We start from the raw sequence: 22,109 nt of genomic DNA, 5'->3' as shown, positions 1-22,109 counted from the left end.
CTGCAGGGGAGGCCCAGGAAGAGACAGCTCAGACAGAAATGAGGAAGAAACACACTGGGGAGGGGGGGCTCCTGCCTCTTACCTGAGCTGCCGCAGCTGGCCGGGGCCTTCTCCACGCCCGGCGCCTGCAGCTGGGGCCTGGTGGGCGCCCTCCTGTCCGCGGCGCTGGCCGAGCTCTCCAGGGAACTGCTGCTGGAGCTTGGCGCCGTGGTCAGCAGATGCTGCTGCTCGGGGCCTGGGGCGCTTCGGGCCTTGTCAGCTGGCAGATGCGGCTGGATGGGGAGACGAGGGAGGAGGGAGGGCGGTCAGCCCATCAGCCGGCTCCTGGTCCCCTCTTCCCTCTCACCACCATCAGCACTTCACAGTTTACACAGCACTTCTGCACACTCTCTCCACACACAGCACTTTTAGGACGTGTGATTCTCTGTGGCTTCTGTGATTAGCATCGCTGCCCTGCTGGAGTGTGAGCCCTAAGAGGGCAGGGGCCATGTGGCCCTGTTCACCAAACAGTCTTAGAGGTGAGGCAGGATTTTCACCCTCATTTTGCATAAGGAAGCAGAGGCCCAGAGAAGGAGAGTGACTTTCCTGAGGTCACCCCATCAGCATGGGGTGATGCGGCTCAGCCTAGCAGCCAAGGGCATGGACTCTGGAACCAGACCACGTGCGTGCAAATCATGACTCCATCACTCACTAGCTCTGCAACCTTGGACAAGTTACTTAACCTCTCTGTGCCTCTGTTTTTCCATCTATAAAGGAAAGAATAACAACCTACCTCCTAGGGTTATTGTGAAGATTGAATGGCTGAGTTTTTGTAAAGTGCTCAGAACAGTGCCTGTTCTATTGTAAGCGCTGGTCAAGGGTTGTTAAATCGGGGCTCAGCTAACTACTGCCACGGACCAAGTCCAGCCTGCCACTGTTTCCGTACAGGCTGTGAGCTAAGGATAATTTTCACCTTTTTAAATGGTTGAAAAAAATAATTAAAGACTAATATCTTGTGACACGAAGTTATATGAAGTTCAAATGTCAGTGTCCAGAAATACAGTTTTATTGGCACACAGCCACGCCCATTTGTTTATGTTGTGTCTGTGGCTGCTTTCCCACTGCAATGGCAGGACTGAGGAGATATGACAGAAACCAGATGATCCAAAAAGCCTACAATATTGACGGTCTGGACCTTTACAGAAAACGTCTGCTCACCCTTGTGTTCAAGCAGTCAATCCAGTGTAGACAGTCCTCTCCTTTAGGACCCTTAGCCCTGCCATCTCAGCAACACTTTCCAGATTCCATTCCCCAAGCTGCTCTGTGACTCTGCATCTTTTTCTCATAAAACACAAATCCCAGAAACATAATAATAAAATATTAGCTGACGCTTGAATCCATCCAATGCCAAGCACTGTGCTGAAGCCTGTCCAGACACTATCTATACTGATCCTTCCAACAGCCAAGTGTTATCCTCGCTTTGCAGATGCGGAAACCGAGATCCAGAGAGGTTGAGTTACTTGCCCAAGGTCACAGAGTTAGGACGTGGTGCATCTGGGCTAAAACCTACACACCTTTCCTGGGTGTGTGGGGTTTCAGCCCCAGAGGCTCAAGACAAGGTGCCCCATTTCCAGACACCCGTGCTGGGAACCCCTGGAAATTTCACTCCAAGGCGGTTGCCTGTCTGCACCAACTGAACAGGTGCACAAGCCCTTGCCTTGGGGTTCTGGGCGATCACTGGATCCCAGAAACAAGAGAGAGGGGCCACATTCTCACCCACTGCCCTGGCCTGCCCAGGATGAGAGGGTCCAGGGTAGAATGAGAACTGAGGCGAGTAAGTGCTGGAGGGATGCAGTCTAGCAGGGTCAGGGAGGTGAGGTCAGAGGTGGAGGACACAGGAGCCAATCCCCGCAGCCCCCAGCCCTGCCTGAGCCCTGCATATCCCGAGGTCAGCTCACAGACTCTCACTCCAGGCCAGAAGGATCCTTTGCAAGCAGTCCCTGTGAGGCCACGGAGGCCCAGAGAGGGTGATTCCCCTGCTCAGTATCACACAGCGGGTCCGTGGCTCAGTGTACACTCTGGCTCAGTGTACCAGAGCCGTGTGCTTCCCACTCAGTCCCGCCTCCTTGGTTCACCGCCCCCGGCTTTGGAGGAATGGAGGGCATTTCAAGTTCATGCTGAACCTTCGCTCAGATGGTCTGACCTTGGTATTTGACCCCACCCCCAGCCCTGCTTGGAGCCTGGACGGGCAGGGGAGAGGGAGGGGGAGGGGGAACATCCAAATGTCATTCTTCACACCCCCCAGAGAAGGGGCTTTTCAGTCTGCGTCCCACTTTTCTGCTGGTGGCTAGGGCCGGGCAGAACAGAAACCCCCAAAGGTCACAGCTTGCCTCCCTCCCCCAAAAGCCACAAGTCGCAAAGTTCAGGCAGGCTCTGAGTGGGGCAGGTGTATTGAGTCCTGTTCCTTGGGCTGGGACCCCAGGAAGGGGAAGCCCTGAGGGGGTTCACTGAACAAACAGGATCCCAGCCGGCCCTCCTCACCCCCCAGCCTGGCCCCACCATGGGCAGAAGCAGAGACCCTGGCAAAGCCGCTGCCTGAGCCTGTGTCTGTCTGCATATGTGAGCGTGTGTTCCTGAGATTCATACACCTGTAGGTATAGGTGTTAGGGTGTCTGAAGTGTGCACACATGTGTGTCTCTGTGTGAGGGAGCACGTGTGCATGTCTGTGAGTGGTGCAATTAGCTTGTGTGCTGGAGGTGGTGAAGAGAGGCACTCCTAAGTCTGTGTCTCAGGCCACCCATTCGCTGTGTGACCTTGGGAGAGGTACTTAACCTCTCTGAGCCAAGATTCCTGGGCTGTAAAACTGGGGCAATAATCATACTGCCTGGGTCACAGCACGGCTGTGAGACCGAACAACGCTCAGTACTGAGCCTGGCCCACGTTCAGCACCGCATGAATATTCTCCCTCTTTATGAAACGAGAGCCTGTGTGAGTGTGTCTGTGGCGGTGATTGTGGGTGAGCTCACACGTGTGGTTACGCTGGCCTTTTCTGAACAAAGGGAAGCCACCGTCCTGCCATGCCTTGGCGTTACAAGGAGGGACAGGGAAGTGCTGAGTCACCATGCTTTCAACCCCAGTGGCCTGGGCCAGGAGCATTATACTAGGCCACCGTTAGCGGGACCACTGCCAGCCAGCTGAGGAACGGAGTGGGGCGCAGGCTGAGCATGGGGGTGAGGGCAGGGCTGGGAGCCCAGGGACGGAAGGGCACCTGGGAAGGGGACCAACCTCTGACGGCAGTCCCTGCTGGGGATGGGGGGTGGTGCCTGGAACAATTCTGAACATCTGCCCTGGGCGAACAGGACGGTGGGTAAAGACAAGCCCTGCAGATTCAGACTGAGTTTCAAACCTGGGCTCTGCCACTCGCCAAGTGGCCTAACCTTACACAGGTACCTGAACCTCCCTGAGTCTCAGTTTCTTCATCTGTGAAATAGGGATGATGACACTGTGTACCTCACAGGGGGCGTGTGAGGGTGCAGGGCCTGGCCCGGGGCTCAGCCAGTGGGGCGCTGGAACCAGCTCAGACCTGTGCGTGTTTCTTCCCAGCTCCACATTCAGTAAGTAGCTTGAAACTGGCCATGGTGGGAGCGTTTATAACACAGAAATGAGCGAAGTCCACGAATCAGGGTTTTGGGGTTTTTTTTTCCCACCTGGAGGGCCGGTTACCAGCACATCCCTGGGCTCTACGTGCAACAGCACTCAACAAACAAGAGTGGAGTCACTCACATTCAGTGAACACAAAACTCAGTGAAGGAAAAGGGGAAGCGGGGGCTCCAGGCCACACCTGAGACAGCTTTATTGCACCCAGTATTGGGAAACACTTGGTCAGCAAAGAGAAAGTGGCAGCTGGGTGCTGGGGTGGAGCTTAGAGAGTGCACTTGCTCTATGGACCACCAGGCAGCAACTGTCAGTGGCACTGAACTGAAGCCAGAAAAAGGAAGGAGTGGCATTCACACACCGGGGAAACGGGAAATAGTTTGAACTCCCAAACCAGTGTTTCTGTCTGCTGAAATACCGTAGGGCAGGTCAAAGAGCACTGGGCCAGGAGTCCAGAGACATATAGCTGTGTGACCCTGGGCAAGTCATTTTCCCTCTCTGTACTTCTTTTCTTGTCAGGACAATCAGGAGATGAAATCAGTCTGGTCCCTACCAAGTCCAAAACCCTGTGTAAGCCTCAGGCACTGGGCCACCAGGACTGAGCTTTACCTTAGCACAGTGGTTCCCAACCGGGGGGTGATCCTGTCCTCCGGGGGCCCTTTGGCAATGTCTGGAGACATTTTGTTTCTCACTCCTGGGAGGCAGTGCTACTGGTATCTAGTGGGGAGAGGCCAGTGATATTGCTGAGTAGACTACAATGCACAGGACAGCCCCACATGACAAAGAATTAGCAGGCAGGGTTGAGAAACCCTGCCCCAGGAGGACGGGGCACATGGAGGGAACTCCTTGGACTCTTGTTTCCTCATCTGTAAAACTGGATGTAAAAACCTGCCCTGGGGCTTCCCTGGTGGCGCAGTGGTTGAGAGTCCGCCTGCTGATACGGGGGACGCGGGTTCGTGCCCCGGTCCGGGAAGATCCCACATGCCGCGGAGTGGCTAGGCCCGTGAGCCGTGGCCACTGGGCCTGCGCGTCCGGAGCCTGTGCTCCACAACGGGAGAGGCCACAACAGTGAGAGGTCCGCGTACCGCAAAAAAAAAAACCTGCCCTGCCTACCTGGTGCAGAGCGGCAGCAGACACCATGTACTGGCTCACCCCACACCCATTTCCAAGCCCTCTCCCTGGTTCTCCTCTACCATAAAGGCTAGGAAAGCAAAGCACCCCATTTTGCAGCCTCCCTTGCAGCTAGGGGTGGTCACATGATACCATCTGGCCAATGAGACAAAAGGAGAAGTCTACCCAGGGCTTCTAGGAAAGTGTCTGATTTCCTGCAAAAGGCACCATGGCTGTCCTGGCCATTTCCCCTCTTTTTCCTGCCTCAAATCTGGAGGTCACATATGCAGTGGTGATCATCGTCTTATGACACAGGCCACAAGCAAGAGAACAAAAGCCAACACACCAAAGATGGCAGAGCCTGGGGTCCTGCTGGCTTCACAGGAGGAGGCAACCAAACCGCTCCAGCAGCCATCAACCCCTCAACTTTGTGGTGTGACAGAAGAGAAAGCTGTTTTAAGTCACCCTAATGGTTTTGGTTACTTGCAGCCAAATGCCTTCCTGATGGAGAACTGATGAAATACTATGCTGGTGTTCTGTTTCTAGCAAAAATCCTGCACAGACTCTACTTGATAAAAATGATCAGAGGGTGAAGTTGGGGGAGGACCCAGGCCCAGACCCCTAGTCTTAACCTCAACCCCAGAGATGACCCCCGAGGCAGGACCCTCTGTGGAACACTTGGGTACCCTGACACGCAGTTTGAAAACCACTGCTCCATGAGGAAGTGCTTTGTAAACACGATGGAGATGTTGAGAATTGTTGCCAGCTGGGTGAAAGGCACAGTCCTGCAAGCTGGCTGAGACACTGTCCCCATGTAACGGTGAGGAAACAGCCATGAGCAATTTCATGTCAGTCCAAGGTCACACCATGGGTCCATGACCACATGCTTGCCGCTGACACCACTGACCCCTCTGTTCCCTGATGTGGCCTTTCACACTCAAGTCACCTTTACTCGTCCCAGCGACAGACCCCGGCTGGCCTTTTCTCAGCCTCCCAGGGCTCTGCACACTGCCTGACACTGGACAGACCAACCTAGAGAATTCACTGCTTCCCGTGGGATGACAACCCAGCCCAGCAGGAAGACGACAAGGGAAGGAGGAGGGGGAAGGCAGAGGGGCACTCACCACCTTGGCGTCTCCGTGCAGGCAGAAGGGCTTCTCTGCAAAGAGGAGAGAGGGGACAAGTCAGAGAGAGTGACTTCCTCAGGTCACATCTGTTCTAACTAGGGGGGACCACAGGGCCCAAGCAGAAGCAGTTGGAGTAGGCCCAGCCCCGGGGGGAGCAATTACCTATCAGACAAGGTACACAGAAGCCCCCATACCCAACTCTCCAGACAGCCCTCAACACCCCCCCAAACCATTCTTCAGCCTGCCCCCCTTTGCTCATACCATGCCCCCTGCTTTGCATGCCCTTTCTTTCCTGCACTCATGTCTCCATCAAAATCTTGCCCAGCTCAGATGCCACCTGCTCCAGAAGGCCTGAACCCCCAGGATTCCCAGACCAGAATCCTGGACTTCTACCCTCTTGGATAGCCCTGAGGGCATCTTGCCTTTTAGTAGATAAGTTAGTGGAAGTGCCTTCCGCCCCAGGCTCTAAACTCCTAAGAACAGGGACTGCCATACGCAGCTCTGTCTGACCCATAAGGCTGTGTCCAGTGCTGGACTCAGAGGGGTGCCCCAGAAAAGCTTCCTGAACGGATGTGTAAATAGACGGATGAAGGGGGTCTTCCCTGGTGGCGCAATGGTTGAAAATCCGCCTGCCAATGCAGGGGACACGGGTTTGAGCCCTGGTCTGGGAAGATCCCACATGCCGCGGAGCAACTGGGCCCGTGAGCCACAACTACTGAGCCTGTGCATCTGGAGCCTGTGCTCCACAACAAGAGAGGCCGCGACAGTGAGAGGCCCGCGCACCGCGATGAAGAGTGGTCCCTGCTTGCCACAACTAGAGAAAGCCCTCGCACAGAAATGAAGACCCAACACAGCCAAAAATAAATAAATAAATAAATAAATAAATAAATAAAGCTGAGCTCATGTCCTTCTTCACTAAAGTTGCCTCCTTAATTCATTAAAAAAAAAATAGACGGATGAAGGAAGGATGGGATCTTACTTTTTTTCTGGGTCACGATGACACAGTTCACCAGGACTATTATTAGCAGACCCAACGCCGTCACACCCACGATCAGCCCTAGAAGGAAAAGAGAAGTTCAACACAGCTGCAAAAAGCAAACTCAAGTGTACCAGGGACCAGGCAGGTCAGCTGACAACCAAAGATGACTGGGGTGATCGCAGGCGAGGGGCAAGCCCAGTGCAGAGGCTCTCAGATTTGATTACAAAACAAACCAAAATCCGTGCACCTAACGCAACGTGTCTGTAGGCCACACTCAGCCCAAGGGCCACGAGTTTGAGCCCTCTGGCCTGCTGTAGTCCTAACCCCAGAAGGGAAGCCCATGAGGTGACCTGGTCCAGCCCACTGTCAAAGCCTAACGGGTTCGTCGGAAACAGCAACCAGAAGACTATCTCCACTTTCACATAGAACGCTGACCCTACCTCTCCCCACCCAGTAATTCTTAGTGGCATTAGTAAGTCTCGGAAGAAGGCAAGTCTCAACGCTACCTACGTCCCAGGAGGGCGTACAGGGTCTAGCCCATAACAAGCTCTTGGTAAGACTCTGAGACAGGAGGGAGGGAGGGAGGAAGGGTGAATGGGCCCCCTCGTAACTTACCGATGGGAAGAGAGATGTTCGCTGTGTTGCGCCCTTCAACGGGGTAACTTGGAGGACCTGGGACCATCGGGAGCCGGCCGGAGGTGCTTGGAGCTGTGCTGGACCCTGGAGTCGGCTCCATGGGTTGGGATCTTGTGAGGGCTGGGCCTGGGGCCGCTTTCAGGGTGGGGAGCACAGATGTGCAGACTGCATCCATCTCTGAGGTGCCACGGATGGCCACCGAGCTACAGCTGGGGGAGGAGGAGGCTTGGTCAGGGACAACAGGGGACTGAATGGCTCAGGGTAGCTGGGCTCACTCGTGGGACCTAGGTCAGTGTGCAAGGGGTCCAGCAACTGCGTTAAGGGGGCGGGTTTGTGTGCCACGCCCTCTTTCAAGACCTATGTCCCCTATGTCCCCACCCAGTCTTGACTTCCAGGGCAAAACTCTTGTTCACCATGCTGTCTGTTCAGGGACCCACCCACTGTCAGATAAACCAGTCCTGGCATTGAACAGGGCTCGGCAATGCCTCAACCCAAGGGAGTAACTGGGGGGATTCTGGCCACCATGGCACGCTGTTCTGTGCTCTAGGCCTCATGACCGCCCAGGGACAGCCCCTCCTTGTTCCTTCAGAAGCAGAGGATTCAGCCACTCACATCCGGTGGGGCCTGCAAGTATCCATGGATGATGTTGTGTCGGAGAACGTCCCTGGGGCACAGGGAGCGCACGCCACATTTGATGTTGCAGTTCCTTCAAGAAAAATCAGAAACTGTCACCAAATCAGCTTTTCCACGGAACAGGTGCGCCTTGGCCCTAGGGGAACTGGAGCCCTCGGGGAAGAACGAGGGGCCTGAGGGATTCGGGCTGCACCTCTCCCCTTCAACATGAACACACACACACCTGGGCGGTTTGTCCTTAACTAATTCTAGTGACTGTGTCTTCCTGGGGCACCACCTGATTTTCCAGTAGCTTGGGGCTTAATTTGATCCATCTCTGGATCCCCAGGGCCTAGCACACAGGAGGTGCCTGATCAGGAGTGCTGGAGGAAAGAATGAATCGGGATGGTTGGACAGATGGGTACCAGGCACCTGGCCGCCACGGACGACGCTCCAAGGAAGGAGAGGCCCAAGGGGGTCCCCAAGGACCTCTGGCCCTGGCCCCATACCCGGTTTGGCCACGCCGAAGCCAGGGCCGCATTTGCGCAGTGGCACGCACAGCCGGCACCCCTCCTGCCTTCCCAGGGTGCAGTACCAGCCCGGCTTGCAGGTGCAGATGCGGTTCTGTTTTGTTGTGCAGGCTTGAGTTTCCAACTGGTCTAGAGAAGCGAGAAGACAGCCGAGGGTCACTCCTGCCTCCACCAGCCTCACCCACCGCCACGCCCACTCTGTCTTCCCACCCAGCCCCACCACCCCCAGACAGCTCTGATCTCCAGCAGACTGCTGAGCCACCCTCAGGACGGGGCCAAGAGACTGCTGGACACAGAGTCTCCATCGCTGCATGAGCGAGCATGCCCGCTTTCCCAAGCATCATGTCCTCAACTCTAAAAATGGGCACCATTTTCCCACTGCTGCCCTTGGCCTGCCTGCCCCAAGGGGCTATTAAAGAGGACTCGGTGAGACAGGGGATGACAGTGCCGCTGATAAAAAGTAAAGAGCTGTACCTGTGCCCTGGGGCATGAAAACAGAGGTCTGGGATAATCCCAGCCAGCTCCCAGGCAAAGGGGCCCGAGTGCATGGTGGCCAGGGGAGGATGCCCAGGACTACCCCTCACTCTGGGCCGGCTGACTCACCAGGACTGCAGCGGGAGTTACAGCTGAAGCACGCGGGGACCAAGTTCCAGAGCTGGGTGTACGTGCTGCTCTCGCAGGAGTGACACACGGTGTCTGAGGTCTTGTTGCATAAGGACTGTACGCGGTAGCCTGAGAAAGCAAGGCGAGGAGTCTCAGCAGAGGAGGGGAGGGCTGGGGGGGGGGTTCTGCCGGGACCCTGGGCTCATCCATTGTCCTCCAGAGCCCCAGAGTCGTGAGGCCTGGCTGGGAAGGCTCTTGGATGGAGTTTCGACTCTGCATCCTTTCCCATCTAACGTGTACCAGCTGTCACGCCATCTTTGAACCCCGCAGCGCTCATAAAATATCTTCCTCTCTGCTCTTTTCAGGTGCCTGGAATTGCGCCATTGGAATTGCCTATTATTAGTCAATTAGACTTTAGTTAGAACTGGTTGGCCGGTTCCTTTCTTCTTTATAGTTGGCTGAAATTCTCCAGCTGGGAAAGGTAAAAAAGGCAGTAGTAGTCATCCCTGGTATCCTGTCAAGGATGAGGCCATGGGATTCCTGAAGGCCTCCAGAGAAGGCATGCCAGGGGATGGGAGAACACCCAGGCAAACCTTTAAGAAGTTTCTCTTTGGAGTGCCTGTCCCCATTCTTATCCTGCCACCTTCACTGCTGTGCTAATCTAGTAACTTCTTACAGAGACCCTACCGGTTAACGGAAGAAAGAAGAGTCACTTCCCCTGGGGTCTCTTAAAATGGCCATTGGAGGTGACAGGTACATATGTGCCTGCCCACATCTCAGGCTCAAAGCTCTTCAATGTCCTTCTGGATCCTGCAGAAGAAAATCTAAACTCCTTACCATGGTCCCTGCTTACTCACTCTAGGACACATGCTGTTCTCCACGTTCACCAAAGAAGCTAACACCTCAGGGCCTTTGCACATGCTGCTCCCCCACCGTATGATTGCATAACTCACTCCCTCACCTCCTGCATGTCTCTGCCCACGTGTCAGTTCCTCAGAAAGGCCTTCCATGACCACCCCATATAGAACAGCATGTCCTACTCTGTCTCTGTCTGCCTTCCCCTGCCTTGTTTCCTTCACAGACCATAGGTCTATTTCTTCTACTGGTTTATTTGTCTAGGCCTCTGTTAGAATGCAAAACCCACGAGGGCGAGGATTTTGTCTGCCCTGCTCTCTGTTGTATTCCCAGCACTCAGAACAGTGCCTGACACTCAGCAAATGCTTTATAAACATCATAGGAATAAATTATAAACAAATGAATGGATGGACAGCACCAGGTGTTGGGCCACCTGCCTCTCCCAACTGGGATGAGGCCTCAGGTCCACCATCTGTGAAATGGGTAGCAGTCACTGATTCAGTCAAATATGCACTGAGCACCTGCTATGTGCCAGGTATTGTGCCGAGTGCTGGGGATTCAGCAGAGAACAAGCCACAGTCCCTGTTCTGAGGAGCACACAGTGCGGGCAATAAAAGAGATCCAGGCCAGGATCACACAATGTCAAAAGAGCTGCTGCCATGGGGGATGCCAAGGGCCAGTGGGAGCGCAAAGGAGGAGTCAGATCTGGCCAGGCAGTGCTGGCAGGCTTCCTGGAGGAGGGAGACATCAGAGACCTAAGCGATAAGCAGGAGTAGACCAGGGGAAAGGAGTTGGGAAGTGCACCAAGCAGAGAGAACAGCATGTGCAAAGGCCCAGAAGCAAGAGGGAGCAGGGGGTTGATTCATGGAACCAGTGGGAGGTCGGTAAGAGTCCAGGGCCATGACCCTGACCCCCTAACCCCCATAACACACCCGCTCCCTTCAAGGCACCGGCCCACAGGGACCCAGCCAGGCTGAGGGCAAGGGTCCCAGTGGCTGCCCTCACCTGGTGGACACTTGCTGCAGCACATCTGGACCTTTGTGTCGTAGTATTCTTGCAGCCGGCACGAGCTTCCGGGCTCCGGGACATAGGGGATAAACACAGCCTGGAATGGGGAAGGGAAGGACAGCCATTAGCATGGCCACCCGTGGATCCTGCTACGCTGTACGCCCAGAGCCCCATCTTGCATCCTGCAAGTGTTTGGCCTTCTCCCTGCTGGGGCTCTACTGACATGGGGACTTCTCCCTTTGGTGGGGGGTGGGTAGAGGTAGAAGAAGGGATAGTCCCTGCCTTCTTTCACCTCCCCCTCCTCCCCCCTCAGTGTAGCACACTCACGTCTGCAGGCGGAGACGTGGAACCAGCTGGCCGGAGTGGGGGGCCAGCTCCTCATACCACATGGGGCAGAGGTGAGGCCTTGAAGCCTCCCAGAAGGCGGTGGCCTCGGTCACAGCGAACGGCGGAGTTCAGCACAAATCAGCCGTGCCTAGGTTGCCTCGCCTTCCCTCTTGCACCTGGTAATCACCCCTTTGTCCTTCCAGCTGAGTGCTGCCTCCTCTGGGAAGGCTTCCCAGACTCCCCCAGGCTGATTCAGGTTCTTCCCGCTCTGGGCTCTCTCTAAACACTGAATATGCCCTCCTGACGATCATCTCACTGTGCTGAAATGGGTCACATTCTTGTCCTCCCACCCTCGCAGGTACATTTGCATGCACACGTGCGTATACCTGTGCACATAACACACACAGACACACACACATACACACGTCTGCAATGCAAAGGGCAGAAATGACGACCTCATCACCTCTAGACCCGCAGCTTCTAACATGGGGCCCACAGCAGAGTTTGGGCTCAGGAGAAGAATATTTGTTGATGATGATCGTTACATTTCTGGAGCACTTATGGAGTGCCAGGAGCTGGTCAATGTGCTCCAGGTGCCCTACTTAGTGGATGTAGTTGCACCCCACACAGATCCCCTATACCAGCAGGACACCCATCTCCAGCTGTCTTGGGTGTTGCCCCATAATGGCTCCCAGCCCTCAGGTGGGACCAATGCTGTGACATTGTTCACGCTCCAGAGCATCGCCCCCCAACCGTGGGGTCAGAGGGCATGAACTGTAGGGAGGCAGGCTGTCACTTGGCCTTCCCCTCCCCCTCCACAGCACCACCAGGAAGGCATGACTGCAGGAGCCAGGGGCAGGTGGTCCCTTGGCTGGTCCCTGAATCCAGGACAAGTGGGCCTGGAAACCCAGCTGCCTGCCCCACTCGGCCTGGCAGACCTACTCTGGCTGCACACAGCTCGGCGCCAACAGCTGGAAGCATCAGGGCGATGACGCCCAGGGGCTGGGGGGCGATCTGTGGCTCTTGTGCCCCCATGCCCTTGGCCGAGCTGCGTCCACTGCCCGGTGACTGTTCGCTGTCACCCCAGAGCCTGGCGTGTATTGACAGTTAGGGGCTCAGGGCTCACTAATCTGAGCAGTGGGCTTCATCACAGTATCATTTCCTGCAGGTCCAACCTCAGCACAAGGGACAGCGAGCCCTAACCCGGGTGTGCCTTCCACGCGGATCGGCCCCGGAGGCCCATCCTTCACCCACACCCTCACCCCAGGCCTGGTGCCAAACCCCAGGAAGGCAGCTCTAAGGAGGCTGGGAGAGATGCAGGCCGGCAAGGGAAGTGGGATCCATTCTGCATGACCCAGAGCCTAAAAAGTAACTTCCATCCCCACCTGGACTGTAAGCTGATATGCCCAGGGCTGCGCCCACATGCGCACACACACATGTTCTCACACACACACACTCACTCAGTCCTGATACTTCCTCCCTCGCTGTTTGCTCCTGGAGTAAAGCCCCTTCTCGGGGCTCCTCCCACTTACTGGGGGTGGGGGTCACTGCCTGCGTCCAAAGCCCCTGGGGGGGGTGTCTATTATAATGCCCACTCCTACCGCAACGAAGGAGCAGGAGCCTGGGGGTGGAGGCCAGGAAGCTGTACTGTTAAAAAAAAAAAAGAAAAGAAAAGAAAAGAAAAAAGAAGAGAAGAGAAGAGAAAAGAAAAGAAAAAAGAAGAGAAGAGAAAAGAAAAGAAAAAAGAAGAGAAGAGAAGAGAAAAGAAAAGAAAAAAGAAGAGAAGAGAAAAGAAAAGGAAAAAGAAAACTGCCAAGTGACTCCCATGCTCCAGGGCTGAGCAAACCCGAGCAGCACGCAGGCCAGAGCGAGATGAGCTGGGGCAGCACGTGGAGGAGAGGCTGGGGGAGCCCCGAAGCCGGAGCGTCGTGCTTCCTGCAGCCCCTTCGCACCATCATTCACTGCACATTAGCTGCAACGCAGCGCCTAACTGCCCCCCCAGCCCCCCTGCAGCCCGCTGCGCCTCGCACTCTAACTGAGCAGCCCGGGCGGCAGCCTCCCCCCGCAGACAGCATCCTGAGGGCAGGGAGGGGTCACACCTCCTTCCCTCGAGCCCCCTGCCCCCCAGGGTGGCGGGCACAGGTCTCAAGGACCCTGCACACGGTGGGCTTCCTCCCCCCAAGTACCCTAGGGGTAACTAGGGGAGCCCCTCACTCCTGTGGACCCTGAGAGCCACCGGCCCGGCAGCTCCGGGCGGGGAGAGGACTCCTCCTCCCCTCGCCCCCCCTCGCCGGGGCAGCCCTCTGTGGTGCAGTCCAGGGCGCCTGCCCTGCCTGGGGGAGGATTTCCTGTCAGGGCCCAAAGGACCTGACGGGAAAAGGCCCTGCCTTGGCCAAGTCTGGGCTCTCTCTCCACCCGTGGGGCAAGGGTTCTGGGACAAAGGCAGGCAGCTGGACCCCCAGGGCCCCCAGGCCACTGCCCAGCGGCCTCCCATCCAGGGTCTTTTCCTGTCTGAATCCGCTCTGAATCCCCTTCCCTACACTTCCTCCTGCCGCTCCGACTCCAGCCCTCCTTTAAGCAATCTTGAGGCCTGTTTATCCTCGGACAGGAAAAAAAAAAAAACCAAACCACTGCCCTGTCATGGCTAAACAATGAGGAACAGAAAGCCCCTTGCAGAGTGGGACAAAAGGTCACTCCCTCCACTGCCTTGCTCACCAGAGCAGAGGCTAAGCTGGGGCACAGCCCTAGGAGCTGGGCCTCAGGTCAGCAAAGGAGCCAGACAAGCGGAGGGTCCTTGGAGGGGCCCAGAACATGGTGACCAGCCTCTGGGAAACTAGGTACTATGGAAGCTTCTGTTCTGTCTGGTGTCAGGGAGGCTCAGAGCCACACTCCACCCACCCACAGGGGAGCTCTGACCGACATTTTAAAATGAGGAAATGAATTGGGTAGTACTGAATTCACTCAGCATGCTTAGCAGACCCAACTTTCAAAATACAGCATCCCCAAGTAAAAACTTGGAAATCACTGATGAGCATTAACCACTCATTTAACAGGTAAGAAATCTGTGATCCAGTGTGTGTGTGTGTGTGTGTGTGTGTGTTGGGGGAGGTTGGAGAAGATAGATGATGGATGGATGGATGGATAGACAGATAGATAAAGAGAAGGAGAGAGGATGATAGATGAAAGGAAGGAGGGAGGGAGAGGGAAGGAAGGAGGAAGGAAGGAAGAAAGGAAGGAAAGAAGGAAGGACCCATCTAACATCCAATTTGTAAGGCACATCTGATTGTGCCCATTTCACAGACGGGGAAATAGAGATGGAAAGAAGCCAACCCACCTCCTGGGGTTTCCCAAAGGCCATGCCAGGGCCTGGCTGGTGGCAGGCTGAGTGATGCCTGTGCACAAGGGGCCAACAGGGCCCATTGCTCATCCACCACAGGCCTCAGAGCTGCTTCCCATCGGAGTCTGCAGCTCCATTTCCTCTACATCCCAGGAGTGACAGTACGTGTTGGACCCACCATCGGATAGACTCCTCACCAACATTTCACAGATGGTTGAGAGGTGAAACGATGCACCCAAGGCTACACGAGAAGAGCCACACCTCTGACGCCCCTATCCTGCCTCCTTTCTCTTGTGGGCCCAAGCTTCCCTTCCCCTCGACACAGACCCAGGACCCCAAGCGCCTCCCAAACTCAACACCCTCTCCCACCATGTGGCCTCCAGCACTCTTCCAGGTTCTCAGCTTTGGCCCTTTGGAGAGGAAAGGGAAAAACAGGATATTCATTAGGCACCAACAATCTGCCAGGCCACGCTGCAAGCACTTTACAGAATCCCACTCCTACCCCCCAAAAGCAGGCGGGCATGTGCCCACTTCACAGCTCAGGGAGATCAAGTCATTTGTCTGAGGTCTGGGAGGGAAGAGGTGGAGTTGGGATGTGACTCTTGCTCTGGTCCCACTGGAGAAGTCTTTGCTCCCCTCCTCAGGACAGCTAAAGGGGCCAGCCCCTGAGATCCGCCCTCTGCCCTGAGTCACCACCGTGCCACCAGCACCCGTTCATCCACCTCCACGCCGAGCGGAGCCTGGGGAGCTGGTTGACACGGGCACACGCGCCCTCTCCCTCCCTCCCTCCCTCTCTCTCTCTCTGACCTGGTTTCCCAGGTAACCACGCAGGAATCTCAGAAGAGCCCTCAGCGGTTAGGGACACCCAGCACCTGAGACCCTGCCCTTCCCAGAACTGCTTGTGTCACGGGGCTCCTTGACCTGTCAGGAGCCGGCAACTCCTCAGCAAGCAGGAGCGGGGTCAGCAAAGGCTCAAAGGTAGGAACCTGTGAACAGGGAGGGTTGGCCCAGATGATCTGCAGCTGTGTCAAGTGCTGGGGGGACATGTGGGAGCTGATGACCAGGAAACATGGCCCAGAAGTGGGGGTGGGACTGAGGCGCAGCAGCTCAGGGCTGGCAGCAACCTTAGAGATGATCTCAGATGACCTCCCATTTACTGGTGGAGAAAGACAGGGGCAAAGGTGGAAACGTTCGTTCATTCATTCAACAAACATGAAGGCTCCGGGCACTCAGCATCAAACATAAACAAGTCCCTGCCCAGGAAGCTGGGCTCTAGCTGGGGAGACACAGACACGTACAGTGGAAAATGGGAGGTGGTAGCAGGAGCTAAGGAAGAGGGAAAAGCAAGGTGGGGCCAGAAGCCCCAGGGAGGATGTGCTCCGCGTGTTCCAGGCACAGCCAGGGGGCCAGGGCAGCTAGGCCAGGGTGGGCGAAGGTGAGGGAGAGGGTGAGGGTGCTAGGAGACAGAAACGGCAGCACCTTATCCTGAAAGTCTGCATCGTGCAGAGCTGTTCACACGCAGTACCGTCTCTGATTCCTCATTCCAGTGCTGTGAGGTTGGTACTATTAGTATTCCCAAGTCACAGATGAGAAAACTGAGCCTCAGAGGTCTCCTCACCTCCAGCTCTGTGTTCCTTCCCTGCCCCAGGAAGACTGGATCTCAACCCTCCCTGCGCTGGGCCCACCGCAAAGGTCCTCCCTCCCCGACTCAGGCACTTCTTCTACTGTGGGCGGTAACTAGCTTCTCTGTGCCTCAGTTTCCTCATTTGTAAAATGGTGGTGTGGCCTGGTTGAGGCTCTAAGCCCTTTCCAGCTCTGGCTTCTTAAGGATGGGCATCAAAAAGCTCAGCCCCCTCCCAAGACCTCAGGAGGATGGGGTGGGTGGGTGGCCCACCCACATGAGAGGTGGAAAAACTGAATGCCCTAGGAGGTAGGGGCTGGGGTGTAAAGCCAGACTGAGAGTGGGTGTGGGGCGGGGCTTCCCTGCCCCAGCTCTGCCCCTCAAACGCTCTCCGAGGGTGAGGACGGCCTGAGCAGGTGTCCCCTGGGACGAGGGTGGCTGGAGATGTCCATCCTCCCAGGTATACGGACACCTGGCCTCACAGGAGGAGCACTGGACTCAGTTCAGAGGATCTGGATGCATATGCTGGTCCCAGGGGACTTGGGGACATCACTTACTCTCTGAGCCTCAACACTGTCATCCGTAAAATAGTGACATACACCTTGCCCGGCCTCCTCCTCCTCCTCGGGTTATTGCAGGCGCAAAGGTGGGGGGTGGGGTCTTAACTTGGGTCCGTCATCTTCTCCCAGACTCCCAGGGGACCCAGGGGGGTGGCTCTAAGGGTCTGCAAAGGCCCTGACACACATGTGGACTTGTGTCGGAGGGAATATTAGAACCGGGCTCTCTCTGCCTTGGTTTCAGCTAAGAACAGGCACGGCGAGGACAAGTCGCTGGGGGCAGGCGGCCCAGTTTTGGTGAGGCACCAGGTGGCCCATGCAGGCCTTGCAGTGGAGGGGGTTTCCCTCCCTCCTCGAGAGCAAGTCTGGGGAAGCTGACCTGTGACCCTTGGAGTTAAGGAGTCACCCTCAGGCTGACCCCAGGCCCAGTCCTCAAGAAGCCCAAGGTCAGGAGACGGCAGTAGGCCAGCTGCAGGGACAGTGGAGCGGGCCTCGTTAAGGCAGAGGGAGGAGGGGACGCCTGCAGGCCAGATGCGGGCTTTCTAGGGTAGTGGCCTTGGGTCGTCTCCAAGGCACTTTACTCAAGCGGAACACCTGGAGGGGTGAGGGGACCCCAAAATAAAGAGTCTGGGTGAGTGACCAAAACCCAGCAGCCAGGGGTCCATTAAGTGGCCAGAGGACACAGTATCCAGGATAAGGGACAGGGATGTGGCTGTGAGTCCCTGAAAGGAGGTGAGCCTCAGAGGCCGGCAGGGGGCAAAGCCAGAGCAGGACCAGACTTACCTGGTGGGTCAGGCATGAATGTTCCCCGCCCCCTACTCCCTCCCTTTCCCACTCCTCCCCACTCTCACCCTGGAAGACCAGAAACCACAGCTAGCAGCCAGGGCTGGAGGAGGGAGGCTAGCTCAAGGTGGGCACTGCACTGGGGCTCGCCCAGTGAGCAGCAGGGCCAGGGCACCAGGCAAGACCCTCTGATTGTGGAGTCTGAGTCAGCGCACTTTCTCAGGGAATTGGGCAACCCCGCGCCAGCTGACTTCCTGCCTCCCTGCTCCCCGACCAAGACCCTGCATGCACCCCAAGGTGGGGGCCCTTAGTCCCTTCTCCTATTTATAAATAGACTGCAAGAGGGGAAGGCAAGAAGGACAGGCCTGGGGAAGGAGGAGGAAGTGGCCGCCACCAAGACAGTGTCATCCGGAAGCACTGAAGCCGTGGAGCCCGCTGCTCTTCCTGCCAGCACGGACGAAGCGCTGCGGGGGTCTCCACCCACCCGCCCCCCACTTAGATGCCAGTACCCTTGGGAAGGGGTCCCACTCCCAGCCTCCCCCAGGAGCACCCCTGGGCAGGGTGAGAGCAGGAAGGGGACGTGGTGGGAAGAAGGCCACGGTGGGGAGCTTCAGGCTTGAGGAGTACACGTGCCCCACACAACTTCTCTTTTCACAACGTGGGAGAGACAGAGACTGTTCAGACCCAGAAGTAGCACCTACGGCGTGCAGACAGCGCTGAGCGCGCTCACATGCATTCTCTTGTTTTACCTCTGCACCAACACAGAGGTCAGCATCACCCCATTTTAGAGATGCAGAAACAGAGGCTTCCGGAGATTCGATACCACGTCTGGGGCCACGTAGCCAGCAAGCAGCAGAACTAGTCCCAGCCACGTCTCCCTCAGTGTCCTCAGACGGTCTTATACCCCATGGTCTTCTCTTGCTCCCTCCTATCACAGAGGAGAGGCCCAGAGAGGGAGAGTGACTCTGTGGAGAACACACAGTGAGCAAGGTGTGGGCAGGTTCAATGACTCTCCCAGGCAAAAGGGTCTCCAGGATGCCAGGGACAGACACTGCAGCCATGGAGCAGAGCAGAGGCGTCTGCCCAAGGACCCAGGGAGGGAAACCGGCTTCAACCAATAGAGAAACCACATCATTTCCATGGCAGGTCCCTGGGGCCCTGGCATATGGTGAGAGAGAGCAGAACCACTTGGGCTTCAATCTTAGGGGGTTCTCGGGAGCCCCGCAGACTTCGGGGTGCAGCTGACACGGCGATGACGCCAGAGCCAGGCAGTGGAGGCTCAGCTGCCATCACGGAGCGGAGCGGCACGTACGTCAGGGGGACCGACCACATCACAGGCGGCGGCCGAGGGTGACACATCCCACTCCCCGCCTGCTGCCTGTGATGTCGCTTTAGAAGTGAGCTGGGGGAGGACAGGAAGCCCGGGCTGGTATCCGGTTCTTGGGGTCAGGCTTTGTGCTAAGCACCGGGGTACAAAGATACCAGGGCGTGGTCCTTACCCTCAAGGAACCCTCGGTCTAGTTGCAGAAAACACCCCAACCCTTTCCATCCCCTCCCAACACACACCCCCCAGGCCCAGCCACCACCTTCAACCTCCTCACTCTTGGTCCCCAGGCTTCCCAGACAGACCTGAAGCCACCTTCCTACACCAAGTCTGTCCTGAGCTCAACGTCCTCAGCTTGGGGCCCGGAGGCCACTACCTGGGCCCTGCCAGCATCTCCCACTCAGTCTTCACCTCACCCTGCATCATCCCTCTGGCTCTGGCACCCTCCTTCACGTGTCCTCCTGCTGATACCTCTGCCCAAACATCCTGCCCTCCCCTCTTGCAGGGCTAACTCTTTGGCTTCCTTCAAGAGTCCTCTCCACTATCATCTCAAGGGAGTCTTCTCCGGACCCGCAGATGGGGTCAGAGGTCCCCCCACTGAGGGCTCCAGCGACACCCCGGGTCTATCTCTCTAATTCACGGACCACCTTTTGGTTAATTGTTTGCTTCCCTGTGTCTCCCCGTCTGCACCCTCTAGCGTGAGCTCTGAACCAGACACCCGGGTTTCGGTCCCAGCTCTGCCACTCACCAGCCTCAGTTTTGCCATCTCTGAAACGGGGACAAAAGCAGTGCCCACCTCACGGGGCTGTTATGATTCACTGGGCCAAGGCGTGTGGAGTGCGCCATGCCCAGCAGCAGCAAGAGCTGAGCGTTAGTCGTTGGGTTTTTATTACTCATGGCTCTACACCCAGCCCAGCGCACAGCCCACAGCGGGTACCTAATAGATGCTGAATTGTTTAACAGAAGCAAAAGGTTTCATTTCCAATTAGCTGAAATGAGCTGGGGTTAGCAGGAGAACTGGGCAGGAAATGGGCTTATAGAGAGAGAGGGTGGCATCCCCAGAATGGCAGAGACCCTCATGGCCACTGCAACCACCGTGACTTCTGGGTGGTAGTTTAAGCACAGAGTTTGGAAGGGGCTGTCTGGGCTGGAATCTTGGCTCTCCCTCTGGTGAGCTGAGAGCCCGAGCCCGAAGCTTAACCTCTGGGCCTCGACTGCTTCTCCTATCAAATGGGGATGATAATGGTACACCCTTCCCAGGTGGCCTTGAGGACAGAAGGCACTCGGGGCATGTAATGCATTAGACCCATGCCTGGCACCCACGAAGCACCCCCTGGACGTCAGTCCTCACTCAGGGTTTGCTGCACTCTCCCAGACCCCAAAGGGAAGTGACAGAGGGGACCCTTTTATCCCCACCTCACCACTGAGAGGAAAACCAAAGCCCAGGGAGAAGGTCCCAAGGTCCTGGCAGCAGAGGCAGGCAGGCCCCCGGGAATCCTGCCCCTCTGCCCATGGGGGGCTCATCACATTTCATGCCTGAGATGCAAAGGCCAGCCCTGCCCAGCCTCATGTCCACCCCAGCAGCGGCCAGGGTGAGAGAAGCCGGGTTCCCTGGGGCCGAGCACGAGAACTCCAGGAACACACAAGGGTGACACTGTCCACGATCAGGTCGCAGGGACAGGGCTGAAGCCATAGGCGCCTCATGTTGCAGGACGGGGTGGAGAGGGACGGCTCCCCTTTCTCCCAAGCGTCTCTGTCCCCACCCTTGGTCTTTGGTCCAGCCCAAGGCCCACCTCCTGCTCCCTGAAGCCTTTGATCCTTCCTTCCTGTTCTGCTACTAACCTCTTCTTTGGTCCAGCCCAAGGCCCACCTCCTGCTCCCTGAAGCCTTTGATCCTTCCTTCCTGTTCTGCTACTAACCTCTCAGCCAGAGCTCTCGCCTCAACTATTGCAACATTCTCTCCACCTCATCTGTCCTTCCCACTGAGGCCTGAGTGATCTTCCTAATACACCCTCTGCTCTGGTCACTCCCTCACTCAAAAACTATCAGTGGCTCCCCGTTGCCTCAACTCCTGATACGAAGTGAGTATGGTAGCCGAAAGCATGGTCACTGGAAAAAGGATGCCTGGCTTTGAATCCAGACTCCCCTCTATTGGAGGGCAGCATCAAAGGAGTTTTGTTTGTTTTTTTTTTAATAAATAAACGAGGCTAAAAAACCTCAGTCTTCTCATCTGCAGAATGGAACTGATGACAGTATATACCTCATGGGACTGTTGTGAGGATTAAATGAGATAACACATGTAAAGTGCTTAGTAAACGCTCCACAAATTACAGTTGGGGCTTCCCTGGTGGCGCAGTGGTTGAGAATCTGCCTGCCAATGCAGGGGACACGGGTTCGAGCCCTAGTCTGGGAAGATCCCACATGCCGCTGAGCAACTAGGCCCGTGAGTCACAACTACTGAGCCTCCATGTCTGGAGCCTGCGCTCCACAACAGGAGAGGCCGCGATGAAGAGTGGCCCCCGCTCGCTGCAACTAGAGAAAGCCCTTGCACAGAAACGAAGACCCAACACGGCCAAAAATAAATAAATAAAATACCGAATACATAACTACTTTAAAAAAAAATTACAGTTGCTACAATGTTTTAATTTAATTTTTAAATTTTTTACTACTTCCAGAAACTGGTCCTAAACGGCCTAAAGCCTCAAGTGCCATCGCCACCCCTAACAGGCCTGTTGCTCCAGCTAGGATGGCCTAGCTACTATCCCCTGCTATCCCTACTCCTGGTATCCATTCAGCCCAATCCTGACCACCCTCCAGGGCTCAGCCTTTAAAAAGATCCTTGTGTGGTCACTGCAGGAAGAGGAATGTGGGGGACAGAGTCAGGAAGGTGTCAAAAGATGAGGGGGGTGGCCAAGGGGCCAGGCCAGGAAACGAGTGAAGCCATGGGGTGGGGGGGGAGGGGAGGGAGGACGAGGAATCATGCCATGAGGTGGGGGAGGGGCTCGAGAGAGCCAGGAGGACAGGACAGGACAGGAAGGAGCAGAACTGGGGGCTGTGAACGCAGAGC

The 22,109-nt window shown here is 56.3% G+C and overlaps 1 protein-coding gene across 2 annotated transcripts in view; it reads right to left on the bottom strand.

The window, feature by feature from the left end:
* TNFRSF1B (TNF receptor superfamily member 1B) overlaps positions 1-22,109 on the bottom strand; it is a 36,673-nt gene that overhangs the window by 6,679 nt on the left and 7,885 nt on the right. For both annotated transcript variants that reach the window (XM_082615829.1, XM_082615830.1), the window contains exons 2-9: positions 11,091-11,190; positions 9,231-9,359; positions 8,607-8,756; positions 8,098-8,191; positions 7,465-7,694; positions 6,850-6,927; positions 5,868-5,902; positions 83-272 (exon numbers count right to left, since the gene is read on the bottom strand). In XM_082615829.1, coding sequence (XP_082471955.1) covers positions 83-272; positions 5,868-5,902; positions 6,850-6,927; positions 7,465-7,694; positions 8,098-8,191; positions 8,607-8,756; positions 9,231-9,359; positions 11,091-11,190 — 1,006 coding nt within the window. The remainder of the gene's footprint in view (positions 1-82; positions 273-5,867; positions 5,903-6,849; positions 6,928-7,464; positions 7,695-8,097; positions 8,192-8,606; positions 8,757-9,230; positions 9,360-11,090; positions 11,191-22,109) is intronic.

The sequence above is a fragment of the Mesoplodon mirus genome, assembly GCF_964341445.2.
Source record: "Mesoplodon mirus genome assembly, chromosome: 3".
Taxonomy (NCBI): domain Eukaryota; kingdom Metazoa; phylum Chordata; class Mammalia; order Artiodactyla; family Ziphiidae; genus Mesoplodon; species Mesoplodon mirus.
The sequence above is the reverse complement of the archived record's forward strand: the minus strand, read 5'-3'. Positions and strand labels throughout refer to the sequence as shown.